At 58.2% G+C, this 17,578-nt stretch overlaps 1 protein-coding gene across 2 annotated transcripts; it reads right to left on the reverse strand.

Annotated features, from left to right (window-relative positions):
• Positions 1-184: 184 nt before the first annotated feature.
• Positions 185-16,313, reverse strand: SAMD14 (sterile alpha motif domain containing 14). 2 transcript variants are annotated; one of them, XM_055319830.1, is made up of 10 exons: positions 15,801-16,313; positions 12,523-12,577; positions 6,255-6,421; positions 5,471-5,759; positions 4,690-4,777; positions 4,517-4,591; positions 4,251-4,410; positions 3,005-3,124; positions 2,765-2,920; positions 185-1,918 (listed from the first exon to the last, which is right to left on the reverse strand). In XM_055319830.1, the coding sequence occupies exons 2-10, from the start codon at positions 12,563-12,565 to the stop codon at positions 1,763-1,765; spliced, it is 1,254 nt and encodes a 417-aa protein (XP_055175805.1). In that variant the 5' UTR covers positions 12,566-12,577; positions 15,801-16,313; the 3' UTR covers positions 185-1,762. The 2 variants fall into 2 exon arrangements, with proteins under 2 accessions (XP_055175805.1, XP_055175814.1); XM_055319839.1 differs by lacking the exons at positions 12,523-12,577; positions 15,801-16,313 and having other exon boundaries at positions 6,260-6,396.
• Between the last annotated feature and the right edge of the window lie 1,265 nt (positions 16,314-17,578).

The raw sequence follows: 17,578 nt of genomic DNA on the forward strand, positions 1-17,578 counted from the left end.
CTACCGTGTGACTCACTTGGGACGCCCAGCCCCAGGCATGACTCAGTGCACCACACGCACACCATTGGGCAGAGCCGTCCATTCAGAACACCTGACAGTACAGCCCCTGGTGACAGACATGTCACCTCTCTGTACTCAGGGCACAGCACAGCCTCCCCCCCCCCCCGGCTGGGGCAGACAGAGGTCACTGGCACATCATAAGTGTTTATTGAAATAAGTTGAGTACTGCCCGCCCTTCACATGCAGGTGGGCACCCATATAGCTCCTGATAGTTTCAAAGGCCCAGGTGCCTTCTAGCCTCCTCACCAGCTCCTCCAGCAGGCCCAGATGGTGCTGGTGCCCCATTATCTCAGTTTCCTCTGAAGCTCTTCTCCCCACACAGCAGAGGGGAGTAAAGGACCAAGTCCCAGGGACAGGGCCCTGATCACAGCAGGGGTGGCCTTGAAGCCACAGCCCCTGAGCGGGAATGAGGGAGGTTGGCATGCATTGGGTCCTGTCCACCACTCCAGACAGGTGGAGGGGGAGGGGGACTTCTAAGTAGAGGGTCCCCAGCCACACTGATAACTGGCCCATCCTCCAGAAGCTAGGCCAGCTGGCTGGCCAGTCCGCACCTGAACACTCCCTCCTCATAAGGATAGATGTCATCCCTGGGCTCCTGGGATAGATGCGTCCCCCACCCAGGGGCCTGGCCTCACCCTTCCTTGTGGCCCAGGGAACCACACCTGCACTGTCTGTCAGTTCTGGAACCCACTGAGGCCCCAACAGGGACCAGAGCCGATGGGGGAAGGCTGATGAACCCTTCCAGGAAATTCCAGGGGAATTCCCAGATTTTGCCCCTCTACCAGGCAGGGGGTGAGAATTCACCCATTCAGTGCCACCTAGGTATTGGTGGGGGTGTCCTCTGTCACCCCCAGCTCCCGAGTTTGCTCTGTCCCCAGAGAGGGCTCTCAGCTGTCCTCTGAGGGTGAACAGAAGTGGGTCCTGTGTTAGAATGCAGGTCAAAGACCAGGCCTTGGGCGGATCCCAGGAGTGGCAGACCTGTATGGATGTCATCTCGCCATTGGGACCCACAGGACAGGGAAGGGGAAGGAGGCAGTTTTAATCCGCCCTTCCTGCTCCTCAAGTCCTGGCAAAGATTTCATGGGATGACCGTGCCGCCCTCTCTGCTCTCCTGCTGAGTGCAGGCCAGAGTCTACCCTGAGTGCAAGTTGCCGTGGTGCCTGCCAGCCTCCCTTGGGAGCACAAGAGCGCTGTCTCAGCACGCAGCCACCTTGGAGAGCCAGAGAGAAACCACTCCATCCACCCACCCTTGCTGAGAGGCTTCCTATCTCTCTAGGCCCTGGGACCCTGCCCCATCTCAGGACCTCTGGAAGGCAGGCAGGCAGGTGTCCTACTCCTTGCCGGCCAGCGCCGCGGTGGCCTGAGGGTAGAGGGTCAGACTGACCCAGGTGCCTCAGGGTTCCCGGACTTGCTTCAGCCCTGGCCTCTCCATCCTCTGCCCATCACCTGCCAGTTCCCCTAGGAACTCTGTGCCAAACAAGTCCTTAAAACTGGATTTATTACTGGGCCTCTCCTGGGGTCTCCCTTTCTGGGGGATCTGGGCCCAGACAGAGCGACAGGGTGAGAGAGGGCATGTCCCCCCTGAGTGGGGCCTGGCTAGCCCAAGCTTGGTGCCCAGGCCCTGCCTCCCCGCTGAGGCCTTTGCCCACCGAGCCCGGCGGCCACCAGCGCCTGGGTGCCAGTGCCTGCCCCCCGCCCTCCCCTAGCTCTTCTTGGCCTCCTGCTCCCTGCGCCGGAGCTTCTCACGCTGCCGTGCAGCCTTCTCCTGGGCCTTGCGCTCCTTCTCAGCGGCGGCTGCCAGCTCCTTCACCTTCCGCTTCACTAGCGCCCGGTCATGCGAGTTGCTGAGCCCCAGGCTCTGGGGAGGAATTCGAGGGTGAGGGCAAGAGCCCCAGAATCACTCGGGCCCTGGCCAACCCAAGCCCTGGGTTCTCTGTGCCCAGGTGGATGCTGCCTGGCGCTCTGCCAAGTCCTCCCGGAAATGTGGCCTCCACCTCCCAGATTGGCCCGTGGATCGGAACCCTCAGGGCAAGAATTCTGAATGGGAGCATTTGGGAAAGATGCTGACGAAGGGTACCAGACCTTATGCCCCCTGGCCCCACCCCTGGTTTTCCTCAGCTCCTGTTCTTCATTCAGGATTTCAGCCTTGGCACCATCCTGCCCATCCCCTGAGGCCCCACAGATAGACAGTGACTTGCCCAAGGTCACACTGCTAGTGAGTGGCTGAGGCCCCTCCCTGCTCCAGAGACTTCCTGGGGGATTCTCCTCACCACCTCTTGCCTAAGCAATGTAGTGGAGGGTGGGGAACGGGCCAGGAGCCTCCCAGCACAGAGATCCAGGGCCCCCACTCCTGGTCTCCCCTGACTACCAGCAGCCTCTAAACCTGAGAATCAGGCAAGGTGATCAGGGAGGGACCTGGTTTCTTGTGACAGCAGGAGACTCAGAATTAAGAGTCAGGTGATAGGACCATCCTAGAGGTCAATGTTAACCCGGGCTGGGGCTTGAAGGTCAAACTGAAGAACCAGGCTCAACTTTCAAGTCAGATGGGGACCCATGCTAGAGTAGAAAGTTTAGGCCAAGGACCTTGCCCAGAGGTCAGTGGTCAGGGCAGCGGCCTTAAAGGAAGTGATCAGGGTGGGGGGACCACAGTCCTGGAAGGTGGTTCGGGCTCAGGCTGGCTCACGGCTCTCCCCCTCTGACCCACCTTCAGTTTGCTCCCATCCAGCTGCAGGAGCTGGGGCCCGTCCACCTGCCGCGCAGCAAACTCTGCGGCATACTGCTCCAGGTTGAGGCTATGCAGCCACTGGCCCACCTGCTGGCTGGTCCAGTGGTGGACAGTGGGGAGAGGTTCATCCAGGAACTGGGGTACAGACCAAGGACAGTGAGGGGGAGGACATGGCCTGCAGCCTGCACACCCAACACCCAGAGGTCAGGGCTTACTTACCTCATCTGAAGACTGGGACAGCGTGTGGTAGGGGTAGGAACACTTGGTCTCCTGCCGGGGACCACTTGGGATCTTGGGGCTGCTGCTAGGGGGTGTGGAGTCATCACTCAGGGTGGATTCCTAGAAAGGAGGGGTACGTGCCACTGAAGAGAGCTCGCCCTCTAAGCTCAAGGGAGTCCCCCCACCCAACCCACCACTCCCCTTTGGATGGGGCTGAAGTTGGGGGCTGGGTACCAGCAGTTGCTCAGTGACTCATGGGAGGTATCAGGATGTAAGGCTCCTAGGAGGACATGGGGCTAGAACAGAGGCAGGGAGTTGGCAGGGATGGACTAGGTGTCACTTCCTGCAGGCAACTGGCCAGGATTCCCCCATGCTAGGTCAGGGGTCCCCCCCTTTGTGTCTCCCCATTATACCCTGTAGCACCCTGGCTTATAAGTGCCTGGGTAGAGATCAGAAGCTCTATGAACCCCAGCCTATCTGTTCACCATATTATCCCAGGGTCCAGCACAAGGGAAGCAAGAGAGGGGAAGAGAGGAAATAAGGAAGTCTCAAGTCAAGAATTCTTTCTCCCCTGAATTCCCAGCTTTCTGATCTCCTCAGCCCCAGCAGCACATAAGGAACAACCACAGAACAGGCATGGAGCCTGGCAACTAACCCACGCAGCAAGTTCCTTCTCTCCGGCCTTCATTCATTCATCTCTACAACTGGGGTACGCGCGCCTGTGCTTTGTGTGTAAAGCAGAAGCACGCAGTAGGAGCCTTGTCCACGGTAGAGTGCAGCAGGAGCAGGAACAGACCCTCAGGACTGCCTCTGATCCCCGTCTCACTTCTCCCACAGGGCTGTAAGCTTCCTGAGCACTAGCTGAGCACCCCAGTATGGGTCCCCTTCATCCCAATTTCCTCCAAGCCCCACCCCACCACAAGGTAGCCCCACTCCTATGACAGGACATCGGGAGCCAGGCAGAAGAGCCAGCACGAATGGAGGTGGCCTTGGGCTGGGTGGGTAACACCTCATGATCAGTGACGTGAGTTGAATGGAATGAAGGAGTCCATGGAGCTACTCAGAGTATGAGTGAGTGAGCAGTGAATGAATGAATGAGCTCAGAGAATGTGAGCTCAGTGAACTAACGAATCACTGAATGACTCCATGGATAGAGGCCTGGATCCCAGCCCGAGCCAGGGGGAAGTGCGCCCTCACATCACCTGAGTCTGGGGCCAGTACAGGGGCAGGAAGGCCATGGACTCACCTGAGAAGCTGACTTCTTAGGGCTGAAGCCCTCGTGTTTTGGGGAGCATGTGGGGGAGGTGGTGCTGCCAGAGGATGCCGAGCCCTTGCCGCTGTCTGTGAACCAGGAAAAGGGCAGGAACGGGGAGCCCCCTGACCTGCCGGACCCCTCCACTGACTCCCTGTAGAGAGAGCACCCTGCATGGGTGTGGGCACCGAGGGGGAGGGCCGGGCTCACAGGGAACTATGCGCAGAAGCTGTGGGTGAGGCGTGGTGGGGACCACTCACCTGCTGCCCATGGATAAACGGTTGCTGCCCTTGTCCTTCCGGCTCTTGCTAGTGGATGCTCGGCGTAAGGTGACCCTGTGAGGGAGGGCAGGGGGGAGAGGGGCAGTGCTGCCCACTGGGCTACCCTGCACCCCAAAGCTCCGAGCCTTTGCTTCTGCGCCTCCTCTACTCACCCCAGGTCCAGGAACTTTCGGCGAGTCTTCTTATCCAGGCCGATGGTGGGGCTGGCAGGCTCCGGTGGGCTGGCATCCCGGCTGTCATCTTTTGGAGAAGAGAGGGAAGGAAATGGCCCTGCCTCCTTCAGCTGCCGTGTTAGGTGGTAGAAACTCTTCTGACTTAGAATCATGCAAGTTGGCTCTGGTGCCCTTAACTGGCTGTTGGACCAATCACTCTACCTCTCTGAGCTTTCCTTCGTCTCAAATATAGGGGTAACACCTGACCTACAGTAACACCTCCTTTTTCTATTCTTTTCCTTTTTTAAGATTTTATTTGTTTATTCACGAGAGACAGAGAGAGGCAGAGACATAGGCAGAGGGAGAAGCAGGCTCCCCGTGGGGATCCCGATGCAGGACTCAACCCCAGGACCCCGGGGTCACGACCTGAGCCAAAGGCAGGCCCTCCACCACTGCGCCACCCAGGCGTCCCAACAGCTGCCTATTTCACGGATAGTTATGAAAGCCTTACACAAACCATGAAAAAGTAGGGACCGCTACAATTCACTGTTCATCTTATCCCGACCATTTTAACCAGCCTTCCGATCTTGGCTTCCGATCTTGGTTCACACGTCACCTCCTCAGAGAAGCCTTACAGGATGCTCCCAATTAGGTCCTTTCATCCCGCTGTGGGTCCCCCTCCCCGCCCGTCGCCCCTCGCGCCCCGCCCCACTGGGTCCTGCAGGGGTCGCTGCAGTCCCGGCGCTCGCCAGCAGGGGGCGCCGCGCCGCCCGCCGCTCACCTTCGCTGTGCGGCTCCGCTCGCGGGTGGCGGCGCACGAAGCTGGGCGAGCTGTCGGAGGAGGGCGCGGAGCGCGGGGGCGAGCAGGAGGCGGCGGCCAGGCCCTCGTGCGAGGCGGCGTTGTGCAGGGGCCGGTAGCGTGTGAGCGGCGACGGCGGGGGCTCGTCCTCGTCCAGGCTGCGCCGCAAGCCCGGAGGCTCCAGGCAGAAGGAGCCCCCGGCCGGAGACCCGGGGCCGGAGTGCAGAGGCGAGCGCAGCCGGTGCAGGGGGCTCCCGCAGCCGTCGGTCACCTGGCGGAGGGGGCGGCCGCTCACTGCCAACCCTCCTTCCCGCTTCCCCGAGGGGCTGGGAGCTGGTTTCACCCCGCAAACTGCGAGGGAGCCTCCGGCGCGAGGAGGAGCCACCAGGGCTCGGGTCCTTCCAGGACCTGGAAGCGGGGTTCTCCTCCTGCCCGGGGCCCAAGGGGGGCTGGGCAGTGAGAGGCGGGAGACGGGGCGGAGGGCCTTCAGTCACGTAGGCTGGGCTTGAATCCCACTTCCCTCATTTCCTAACTGTGTGGACTTGTTACTGAACCTCTCGCATCCTCAGTTTCCCCACATGTAAGATGGGAATGATAATACCTTCCTTAAAAGTTTGACAGGAGCCAGAAGTGAATGCAGGTGGTCCTTGTTGGCATTACTATGTCAGAAGCCTGGGAGTGTGGTTTCCCTGGAAAAGGGTTTGGAGGGATTGTCTGGGGGCAAGAGGGTGAGTAGGGTAGGTGTGATTGCCTGGGTTGCCCCCACCTTGCCTCCGGGCCCATCGGAGCCTTCGCCGTCCTCTGCAGAGCTGGCACTGTCCCGAAGTCTGGAGCGGGAGGGCCGGTGTCTCCGGCCCTTGGCTAGGAGTTGGGCTCGGGCCTTATGTAAACTGCTGTCCAGTCTGACGGTCTCTGGCACAGCCAAGTCCAGGTCTGGGAACCAGGTGAAGGGGGCAGAGACCAGACCGTGAGTACAGCAAGTGAGAGGCCGAGCTCAGGCAGCCGCCAGCACTCACACCCCAGACATTCGACAGATGTTTCTGAGTGCTGGGGGCTAGGGGTACAAGTGAGATGGAGAACGAGGTCTCTCACAGTCCCGCAGAAAGCTAGACATGTCAGCACAGAAACACGGCAGCATGGTGGGACCTCTCACAGGCGCAGAGGACAGGACAGGATGGTCCCGTTTGGATGTGTCGAGGAGGAAGCACCAAAGCTGTCTAAGTTCTGGGTGGGAGTTTACAAGAGAAGGGGGGGGGGCGTTGGGGAGCTGGTATATGCAATGCTGCTAAGTAGGGAAGCGTGGGGGGAGGGCAGTATTGTGGGGGGGGATTGTTGGGAGGGAGGCCTCCAGGGCACTTAGAGGGTAGGTCTGTGGACAGGAGGGCTAGGGAGGACCAGATGGATCATAGTAATAAGAGCTACCATTTAAGAAGCACCTACTATGTGCCAGAATGTTCATACAACACCTCATCCACTCAAAACAACCCAGTGAGTTAGGACAGCTGGTATGCACATTTTACTCTTTTTTATAGCTGAGCCAACTAAGGCTCCGAGAGGTTCAGTCTCTTGACTGAAGCCCCCAGCTAGCCAGGGTCCGGGAGCTGAGCCTGACTAGTCTGGCTCCAGAGACTGGCTAAGCTGGACACTGGCTTGCTGGGCCATGCTCAGGGCTGCTCTCAGATACAGATACTGCTGAGCTGGAACATAGCAGCGGTATCAAGGAAGACGCGTTCCCCAGGAGGCCCGTCTCCCATCCTGGGGTCAGTGGTGTGGGACTGGGTCCTGGATGAAGACATGAAGAGAAGGCAAACCCAATGGATCATGCATAAACCCAACTGCTCCTAGTTTCTTTTCTTTTTTGCTCCAGCCAGGAATGAAGCCTTCACTCTGCAGCATCCCCAAGCTTGGGGTCTCTAAGCAGAAGAGGTTTTTCCCAGACCTCAGAATGGGTTTCCCAGACCTTTCTTCCCCACTCCCCTGCCCCATGATCTTGGGGCTCCCCCATCCCATCACCCATGCCTGCCCTCCCTTGCCTGCTCCTCGTTCCCTTGTCAGCAGATACCCCCTAAGCCACCCCAGGTGCTGGCCTGGCTTCACTACCACCTACCAGCTCAGCCCTGACCCCTCCCTGAATCCCAAGCCCAGGCACTTCAGTACCTGCCAGGGAACTTGTCAAAGGCTCCCAGGCTCCTCAAATAATCCATCAAAATGAATCCACCACCTTAGCCTCAGCCTGGCTTCCCCTTTGCTCCTCGGTTCCGTGAAAGGCCCCATCATCCACCCAGCTACCCAATTCAGGCAGCCCTAAGCTACCCTCTGCCCTCAGCCCCAGCCGGCAGTTCACGTGTCCAGCTGCCTCCTGGATGTCCTGCAGCTAGCTTCAGCATCATGTCAAGCTGTGACTGGCAGCTCCAGCTCTCCAGCTGCTCAGGCCAAGCCCTGGAGTCACCCTTGGCTCTCTTTCCCTCCCACTCTACCAACTGATCTAGCCACAATTCCTGTTAGCTCTCCTTTTGAAATACATCTGGACATACTGAAATATTTATGGTGAAATGATGTTTTGGATTAGGTTCAAAATAATCCAGGGGGATAGGAGTGGATAGAGATGGAAGGCTGGCCACGAGCTAATGATCGTTGAGGTCGGGTGACAGTACAAGAAGAATGCATGATGGAATACATGATGCTCCTCCACATGCTTCTCGTTTCCCACAGGAAAATTGTTATCTCTATGTGTCTGTGTGTGCACACATGCACATACGTGCATACACATGGAGAGGAAAAGGAGAGAGAGCGGAGGAGGGAGGGAGGGAGAGGAGGGGAGAGAAGCGTGGGATGCATAGCCTCCCTGGTCTAGGTCACTATCACCTCCTGCCTCAATTATTACAAAAGCCTCCCAGCTGGTCTTCCCCTTTCCTCCCTTTCCCACTTAGAGTCTATTTTCAACACAGCAGCAGCCAGAGTGATCCTGATAAAACATGTCAGCCCTTGTCACTACTCTGCTCAGAACCCTCTGGGGACTTCCAGCTCACACAGAGTAAGTGCCAAGTTCTCCCAGTAGCCTTCCAGACTCAGTCTGGGCTCCCCTTACCTCTCTGAACTTCTACTTCTCTCCCCTCTGCTCCCTCCACTCTGGCCGTCCTAGCCTGCTGGCTCTTCCTCACCCAAGCCTCACTGTACCTCACTCAGGGCCTTTGCACTTCCTCTCCCTGCAAGGCTCTTGCCATAGATTTCTGCAGGGTTCTCTCCTTCACGGCCTTCAGGTCTTTGCTTAAACGCTTTCTATCACTGAGGGCTTTACTGACCACTCAATGTATAACTTCCCCCAGAACCCCAACATGTTATTTCCTTATGTCATGAGTCATTCTTTCACATGCTGTATATTTTACTTAGTTTACTGTCTCTCCACTCAGAATGTCAGCTCCATGAGGGCAAATGTTCCTCTATTTTGTTCACTTCTCTAACCCAGAATGGGGTCTGGCATATAGTAGGTGCTTAGTAAATACTATTTTAATGGAAAAAGCAAACAAACAAACAGATACCACACAGTTCTGCAGATTTGCCTTTATCACACCCCTGGAGTCTGGCCTCTTCCCTCCCTCGGGACTGAACCGCCTGACTCAGGTCTTCACAGCCCTTCGCCCAATTCCTGCTTTGAGCCTCTGGTCTGCCTCCCTCCCCATGTCCTACCGGTTAGAAGAAACTTTCTAGAACACATTTCTAACTGTTTCCCATAATTGCTTGCTTTTGAAACCCAGGGCAAGGCTGAGGTGGGGGTGTAGGTCAGAGCACGGGGAGTGGGTCCCAAAGCCATTAACATAAAGTCCATGCCCCTCAGCCCTCCAGTCAAGGCTGGCTGGTGCCACTCACCCTTTCTGTGTTCCCCACTTCCCTCCTCTGCACAGCAAGCTCTTATATGGACCCTGGTTAGGAGCCGGCTGGCTCAGGGCTGAATCCAGTTCTGCCATTTGCTGGCTGGATGACTCTGGGTAAGTTACTGACATTTAGGGATTGGCTTCCTTATCAGTAAAATGGGGTCATTGGAGGGTTGTGTGTGCATTAACTGAGATAGCCATATAAAGTGCTGCACCAGAATGCCCATGGCTAAGTGCTCAGCAAGCACGAGCTGCTAGTGGCGGTGGTGAGAACGGTGCCAACTTGCTGACCACACCTCGATCCGTCTCCACCTTCCCTTCCTGCCTCTGACCCTGCACTCTGGCACCTCTCTCTGCTCCATCGCCCCCCACCCCTTCTTCATCTGGCTGCCACTCAAATCCCTTGTTCCACCTGCCCCGAGGGACAGCCACACCTCTCGAGGCCTGGCTCAAGGCTCTGGTCAGAAATGACAGTCCTGTGCCACACTGCGCGCTGTGGAGAGCAAGGCTTCCTCATCCTCTGTGTCCCATGAGAGCCTGGTGCCAGGCCTGGCAGAGAGCAGGGGCTCAGTGGGTGTTTGACGAACTGAACCCAGGTCCCACTTCAAGGGCCAGCGCACAGCGAGAGACGGCCTCAAGGTCCAGGGGAGATGCTGGTGCTTGCCCTCCGCCACACTGGGCACTTACATCGTCTGCGGAGCCCTCCTCCCCGTGACTTGTTCCTCCTCGTCATGGGTGCTCTGGTGTCAGTCCCCCGCTGGCCCCTGTATGGGAACTCAGACTCTCTGGAGGTGGTGACTTTGGCTTGTTTAGTGCTGCCTCCCTGGGGCCTAGAGCAGAACCTGTCACCCAGGAGGGGCTCAGTGGTATTTGTGGAGGGGATGAAAGAGACAGGCAGGGGCTGGGGGCTCTATTTTAGAGTAGGTAGTCAGGCTGTGGGCTGGGTGACAGTAAAACAGCCAAGGTTGTAGGAAGAAAAGGAGCTTTCGAAGGAGAAGGAGTGGGTGGGCCAGTGGAGCCCAGCAAGGCCTGGCCCCAGGGGAGGGTGGATCTCCAGGCCTGCTACCGTTGTCCAGGGGCAGTGGTGGGGGCTTGGCGAGGGAAAAGGTCCTGTCACAGGCCTGCTATCTGGGACCCCAGCCTTGACACCACTCCTCTGGCTCCTTCCCTGCCCCTGGGCTGAGCTGGGGGACAGAGCCCTCCGACCCCTGCTCCATGATGACACAGAACCTCAGCATTATCTGCAAGCAGCAAGGATTGAGGGTGGAGCCACAGAACAATAATTGCTAATACTTACTGTGCTCTCACTGGGCTAGGCACCAGTTCTAAGTGCTTTACAATTACTAGCTCATTTAAACTCCCCACAACCCCACTAGGAAGAGATTCCAGGAATCCCCAGGGCAGCCTTAATTTGCCTGAGGGCATCTGGGGTGCTGGAGAGAGGGGCCAGGGTCACAGGCAGTCTGCCTCCCAAAGCTTAGTGTGGAACTACCAAGCCTGTATACATCCTCTGAGGAAGAGATGAGAGCGACCTGTGAGTCCAACCCCTAATTTTACAGGTGGGTAAACTGAGGCTCAGAGAGGAAGGGTTTGGCCAGAGGTGGAAAGGGACTTAAGGACAGCATCCAGGCCTTACAGCCGTCAGAATCTTGCTGTTCTGGGCAGGGCAGGGAGCTGCCACCGGACATCCTCTCCATCTCCAGTGCTCACCTGGTGCCCAGGCCCCCAAGGGCCCCTCGCCCCTGACTACGGCCACATCAGGACTGCAGAGTGGCTTACCTTGGAGAGAGCAAAGGAACTCCTAGGGGGCTGAAGTGTTGAGGCAAGTTGGGGCCTGCCTCACCTCTGGTCCCTGCTCTACCTGGCCTCCTGCCTCCCCCACCATCTCCATGTGGGTCTGTCTCTCAGTCTTTCTCTCCCCAGCCCTGGGCAGTGGGGAGTCATGAATATTTAATCACCTTTCACATCAGGAAGCAGGCAAGGCAGGCCAGCTACCTCAGCAGGTCTGGGAGAAGAAAAACAGGAAGACGTGGGGTTGAGGGGGTAGTGGAGGCCCAGAAGCCTAGGAAAGGGGGAGCTCACTTCCATCAGGCCGGGGCTGGGTACAGAGGGTGAGACCCAAGAGTCTGAGGCCCAGAGGCAGCTGGAGGCTGGAGGAGTCCCAGAGGCAAACCCTCCATTCTAGGGGCCCCTGGGAGGCCAGGAAAGCAGTGTTCCCAGGAGCCGGGAGGCAGCAGTTCCTGGCATTGCCAGGGCATGTGCCCACGCAGGGGAGAAGAGGGTGAGCTGGGGAGGGGAGGGAAGATAGAGATGAGGAGAAGGCTGGGGAAGAGAAGCTGGGAGCCCCCCTAATGCTGTGCACACCAACCTGAGAGTCCCAAGGGCCGTGCACATGCTGCAGGCTTCAGGGGCCACCTGTCTCCCCCTCTCCCTCCATGCTCCCTATGATCCTCCCGGTCCCTTACTCCCTGACTCCTCCACCAGAAGGAGGGGACTCCTTTCCCCAGCTGGGAAACAGCCTTCCCACCCAGTGCATGCTGGGAACTCTGCCCTTTCAGGTCATCTTTCCCCAAACCCTCAAGAGAAAGACTGCAGGGGGCAAATGATGGTGCCAGCAGGTGTGTGCCTGCACCCCACCCCAGTATGTAAAGAGGGGGCCAGCCTGGAGGTACTGAGGTTGTATGTTCTATGCATTTGATTTGCATGCACATCCTGCGGCCCGAGGTCCCCCACCACGCGATGTGGAGGTAATGGGTGTCACCTGTGCTGGGGATCCAAGTGTATAGCAGCACAGTGACGCAGAGCAGGGATTAGGCAGTCCAGGCTTCTAGTCCCAGCTCTGCCACTAACCTGCCCTGCAATCTTTAAAGCGAGTCACTTTAGCACCCTGTGCTCTAGGCTCCTTGTCGGTACAATGGGCACGCCTCTTGGCATTATTGTGGGGATTAAGTGATATTGCGAGATGGGGGTGTTAGCCTAGTACCTGGCATGAGACAGCACTTCATAAATGGAGACCCTTATTGTTGTTGTAATTGGCAGAGAGTATTATGACAAAGACTCAGGCTGCCAGGCCACAGTACACACACACACACACACACACACACAAGTCCCAGAGAGAATCCCCCCTCCCAAGTGCTGGTGGTCTTGGCAAATAGAACTTACCAAAAACCTCATCCGCAGGTTCTCGTAGCTTTGAAGAAGCCATGACTCAAGAGAGCTGAGGAGAAGGGAGGGAGGGAGAGAGAGAAAGAGAAAGACTGTAAGAGGTTCAGGTTGGTGGAGACAAAGGAGCTGCCACTGGCTGCCTGCTCCTGGCCTTCTGGCCCTTCACCTTCCCTTAGAACTCTTTCTCCAGCCCCTTGGAAAAGAAGTTGTCTGAAGCATCCCCCAGATGGTGGGAGGTGGGGCAGGAGGCAGAAGTAGAAGAGTAAGGGCAGAAGGAAATCCAGGGTGTAGACACAGGCTGAGTCCTTTGGTTTTGGTCCAAGCTGATTTGCTGTGAGCTTTCACATGGTTCACTGAACTCCCCCCCCTCCCTTTCAGTGTCTTGGTCTTTCCATCAGCAGCACTCCCTCAAAACGTTTGATCGTCATAAACTGTCCAACATCAAACCTGGGAGAAATCTTGGGAGATTATTAAATCCAATCCTCTCATTTTCCAAATAAAGAAACAGAGGGGAGAATGTGACTGGCTTAAGGTCAATGGCAAAGTCAGGAGCAGAATCCAGGTCCTTCCATCCATCCATCTACCTACCCACCTACTTAGCCATCCATCTACTTGTCCATCAATCCACAAATCCATCCATTATTCCATCCATCCATCCACCCATCCATCATCCAGTCCTGCCTGTCCCCCCCCCCCCCCAGCACTGGTGTGCTCACCACCTGCCTTCCTGAACATGAGTTGTTCAGGAAGCTGGCACCATCAACAGGGCCCCTGTTCTTGACAAACTCGCAGTTCTCACAGTTCCAGACAGACTCACAGATGCAGAAGGGTATGAGGAGTACTCACAACAGAACAGTGGACAGCCAAATCTCTGAGATTCAAGTATGTTCTGGGAGGAAGTGGGTTGGGTAGGGGTTTGGTTTAGTTTTGCTTTTTTGGTGGGAAGCAAGAAGGGAGGCAGGTGGGAAGGCAGGATGTACACCGCTGAAACAATTCGGACAGGCTTCCTAGCAGATGTAGGATGGCAGCATCCCTAATCCAAGGCCTGGGTGTTAGAGGGGAAGGGGAATACTGAACAAGGGGATGGGGTGGGGAGGGGATGCTCAGTGGCAGGGGCACACTGTGTGGATGGGACATGATCTCCAATTACTGCTAACACTCAGGTGTCCATGAGTGAGGCAGGGCACTGGGATGGAAATGCGTTTGACAGGCATGGGAAGGCTAGGCCTCATGCTTGCTGGCGTCTTTTCCAACATTCCTCTCCTGTTATTACATACACACCATCTCGTGGTGAGCTGTCCAGGTTTGAGATTCTTAGCATCCCCACTTTACAGATGGGAAAACTGAGATACAGGAGACAAGAGACAGAATTCAACCTCCGCCTATCTCCTGCCCTCCTGCCCTCCAGCCCTATCCTGGGGGATGATCTGCAGTTTTGGAGGGTGCACATGAGAAGAGGACCCTGCAGAGAGAAAGGAAAAACACAGAGGAAAGGGAGCTGGCCCACACTGTCTGGGACTGGGAGAAACTTCTAAACCACCTCCACCCCAAGTTCCATTGGATGCTTGGGGCTGAAAGCAGGAAATGAGGTAGGAGAAGGGGCCAGGGGACATGGGTCCTCCAAGAACTCCCTTGCTATTCTTCAACTCTAGGTGCCAGTAGCAAAGAAATTCTAGAACCTCTCTTCCTGCCTGAAGGGCCATCTTGGAAGGGAGGCTGCCCCTTAGAATAACCAAAATTCCCTCATTCAATCACACAGCCTCATCTGACCAGGATTGGCCTGCCCCTAAAAAAAACCCCTCCTCCACCCATTTGTCCACACAATTTCTAAATTCCCCCTTCCCCAACCACTGGGAATTAGGGGTTTTTCATACTTCACTGATTCCCTAAATGGGTCATATCTCCCCTGCATCAGATGGGAGCTCCCTGAGGAAAGGAGAGGGTATTCCCCATCCGATTAGGGACTCTCTGAAGATAAGAACTGCCTCTCCCATCAGAATGGAGGCTCTCTGAGGTCAATAGTGGTGTCTCCTCTTCGATTAGCTGAGAATAGAGATCTCGTGCATTCTTTATTCAAAGTCCCAGTCCAGGGTGAAGATGTCCATAGGGATAGAGTCCTCTTTCAGGGGTCCTCTGGGGCAGGCTGGGCCTTCCAGCTCACACCTGTGCCTAATCCAACCTGATTCAGCACAAATGGCTTTCTTTCCCTTCCTTCAACAACTAACTCCTTGGTGTGTGTGGGGGGACAAAGTCCCATGGGCAACTCTGGGAAACAGGCCATTCAAGAGGTCACCAGGCCTCCCTCACCACAACTGAGCTTTGGAAAACAATCCCCCCCCCCCCCCCCCGCCCCCAGACTTCTACACACACACACACACACCCATATGCACACATTTAACCAGGAACTGCCACAAGATGGAAATGAACCTGTCCCTCTGGGAACTGGAGCTACCAGGTCACTCCTTCCTTCCAAAGCTTCCAATTCCCAGAGAAGTAGCACTTATGACCTCTGACTCTTCTCTGGGAGTAAGGGAGGCTTCCGGGGAGCCAGAGAAGGAGAAAGAGAAAGGGTGCACAAGCCCCAGAGGGGAGTGGGAAGTAGGGACAGGGACAGACAGGTTGGTGGAGACTGTCCACAGAGCTGCGGAAAGAAGGAAGAAAGAGCAGGAAAGGGATGAGTGGGGCGGGGGAAGCAGTGGTGGAGGCCGGGTGCCCTGGCCCCGAGCGAGGCCCCTAGGAGGGCTGCCAGGAGAGATCAAGGGGGGCTGTAGAGAGAGGGGCGGGACCCAGCGAGGCAGGCAAGAGGGAAGGAGCCCGGGAAGAGGAGAAAGAGACCAAGACAGAAGTGCCACCGAGAAGGACCGGGGAGAAAAGGCCTGGAGGGGAGGCTGGGGGCAAGGGGGCAGTGGGGGGCTGGAGAAAGCGGCGGCCCCTCCCCTAGGCCCCGGCGCCCCCAGCGCCGCGGAGGCCACGGCACCTACCGCACTCCAGGTCGCGGCCGGCGGCTAGTTTCTCTCCGCTCCAGCCGTCCAACTCCGCGCCGGGTAGGAAGGAGTTAAGCCCTCTCCCCCTCCCCCCACGCCAGTTTTTTTTTTTTAAATTAATTTCTCCGGGAGGGAGAGGATTAGGGGCACAAATCCTACCTCCGCCCCCCTCCCCCGGCAGCCCAGCACCCCAGGGATGGGGAAGAAAGGCCCTATCCGACCCCACTCAGGGTCCCGCCGCGAGTCCCCGGTGACCCCGGCTCTGCTCCCGGTCCACGTCGGGGTCCTCACCTCCAGCATCAGTCATCTTCAGCGTCGGGCGCCGCGGGAGCCCCTCGGGCCCATGGTGCTCGGGGCGCGGGCCAGGCGGGGAGGGGCGGGGGGCCGTCACCCCGGCCGCGGCGGGCTGTGGGCGGGCTCGAGCCGCTCCATCCCGGGAGCGGGGCGGGCGCGGGCGCGGAGGGTCCGGGAGCCGGAGGGGATGAGAGCGGGGGAGGAGGAGAGGGTTTGCGGGCACCGGGAGGCGCGGGCGGGGCTGGACCAGAGCCCTGACGGGAGGATGCTCCGTGCGCGCGCGTGTGCGCGTGTGTGTGCGCGTGTGTGTGCGCGTGTGAGCGGGGGAGGAGGGAGAAGGGAGGGAGAGGGGGAGAGGGAGGGAACTACCTCCCCGCCCCGCCGCCCTCCGGCCCGCGGGACGCAGGCCCCCAGCCGGGCAGGCAGACACGCGTCGCGTCGCGTCCGCGGGGATCCGCGGGGTCTCCCGGGAAGGGGCGGCGCGGGGGGCGCGTGGCGGGGACGCCGGCGCCGGGAGACAAAGAGCGGGAGGGAGGGAGGGAGGGAGGGAGGGAGAGAGAGGGGCGGAGGCGGCAGGACGCGAGGGAGGAGGCGGCCCCGCGCGGCGGCCCGGCGAGGGGATTCCGAGTTGCAAGCTACTACTCGGGCCGCGGAAGTCCGGGGGAGGGGCGCTCTGGGGGGAGCGGCCCCGCCTCTGCACCCACGGGGCCTCCGCCTCCACTGCGAGGTCCGTGAGGGCTCCGGATTCATCCCGTCTCCGGACGTCCACCGAGCCCTCGGTGCGCCAAGGCCTGAGGGCACCGCGGGGAACGGAACCACCGGGCCAAGCCGTCGGGGCTCGCCGGGATGTGTCGGGGGAGGGAGACAGACCAGTGGGGGGCCCCAAATAGCCCAGGTGCCCCGAGCCCCGGTTCACAGAGCACCGGAGGACGCCGGCGCAGCCTAGGGACGCGGGGGGTGGGGGTGGGGGGTGGGGGTGGAGGTGATCCTGGGGGCTTCCAGGTAGAGGTGGTGTGTTGGCTACCCCAGCCGGCCAGGGCTGGGTAGAAGTGCTAGTGGGGCTGCGTGGGGGTGGCGGGCTAGAGTGGAAGAGGAAGCTGCGAAGGTGCAGGCGTGGAAGAAGTGCTTGCAGTTTATCCTGGAAGCCATAGGGGAAAGGAGTGAGGGGCTCATATTTGCTTTGAACCCTTTGGCTCCTCTGTGGAGAGTGGACTGGAGAGGGCAGCCCGAGGCTGGAAGAGCCCTGGTGAGGCTGATGAGATGGAGGCAGTAGGCATGAAGATCACAGATCAAGCGGAGGGCTGTCCGGGATATGGAATGGAAGGAATTGACCAGATTTGGGGATCGCTGGCCACTGAGAGAGAAGGAGGCCTTGGCTGGAGTCCTGGAGGGGGGTCTGGGATGAGATCACACTTGGAGCGGTGAGCCTGAGGTGGTGGCAGGCCAGGGCAGATAGTGTAATAATCAACAACTAGTGGCCATACTGTGATGGCATAGGAGCCAGGCACTGTACATTCCCCTGATTGTTAATGTCACCTCACAATAAACCTAGTTGTTTGTATTACCCCCATTTTAAGAGAGGAAAACAGAGACCTCGAAGAATGAAAGTTTCGTTCAAGAGCAAATGGTGAGGTTGGATAGAAGGATCCAGACCTGAGGGGTGGGGTGGGCGGAGAGGTATGCCACCTTGGGATAGAGTTCCCTAAGGGCTGGCTGGAGTCTCTGTAGTCGTGGGTCTCCAAGGAGCTGTGGGAGGTGGTATGTTGAGCCAGGAT

Source organism: Nyctereutes procyonoides, unplaced genomic scaffold (genome assembly GCF_905146905.1).
Source record: "Nyctereutes procyonoides isolate TBG_1078 unplaced genomic scaffold, NYPRO_anot_genome, whole genome shotgun sequence".
Taxonomy (NCBI): Eukaryota; Metazoa; Chordata; class Mammalia; order Carnivora; family Canidae; genus Nyctereutes; species Nyctereutes procyonoides.

Bases quoted from the DNA above. Each gene is read 5' to 3' on its own strand.
- SAMD14 (XM_055319830.1), bottom strand. From the start codon at position 12,565: ATGGCTTCTTCAAAGCTACGAGAACCTGCGGATGAGGTTTTTG. The intron at 6,422-12,522 runs GTAAGTTCTATT...CCTGGTTCCCAG, and splicing joins ACCTGCGGATGAGGTTTTTG to ACCTGGACTTGGCTGTGCCA. The intron at 3,125-4,250 runs GTGAGTCCATGG...CCTCCTTTCTAG, and splicing joins CTAAGAAGTCAGCTTCTCAG to GAATCCACCCTGAGTGATGA.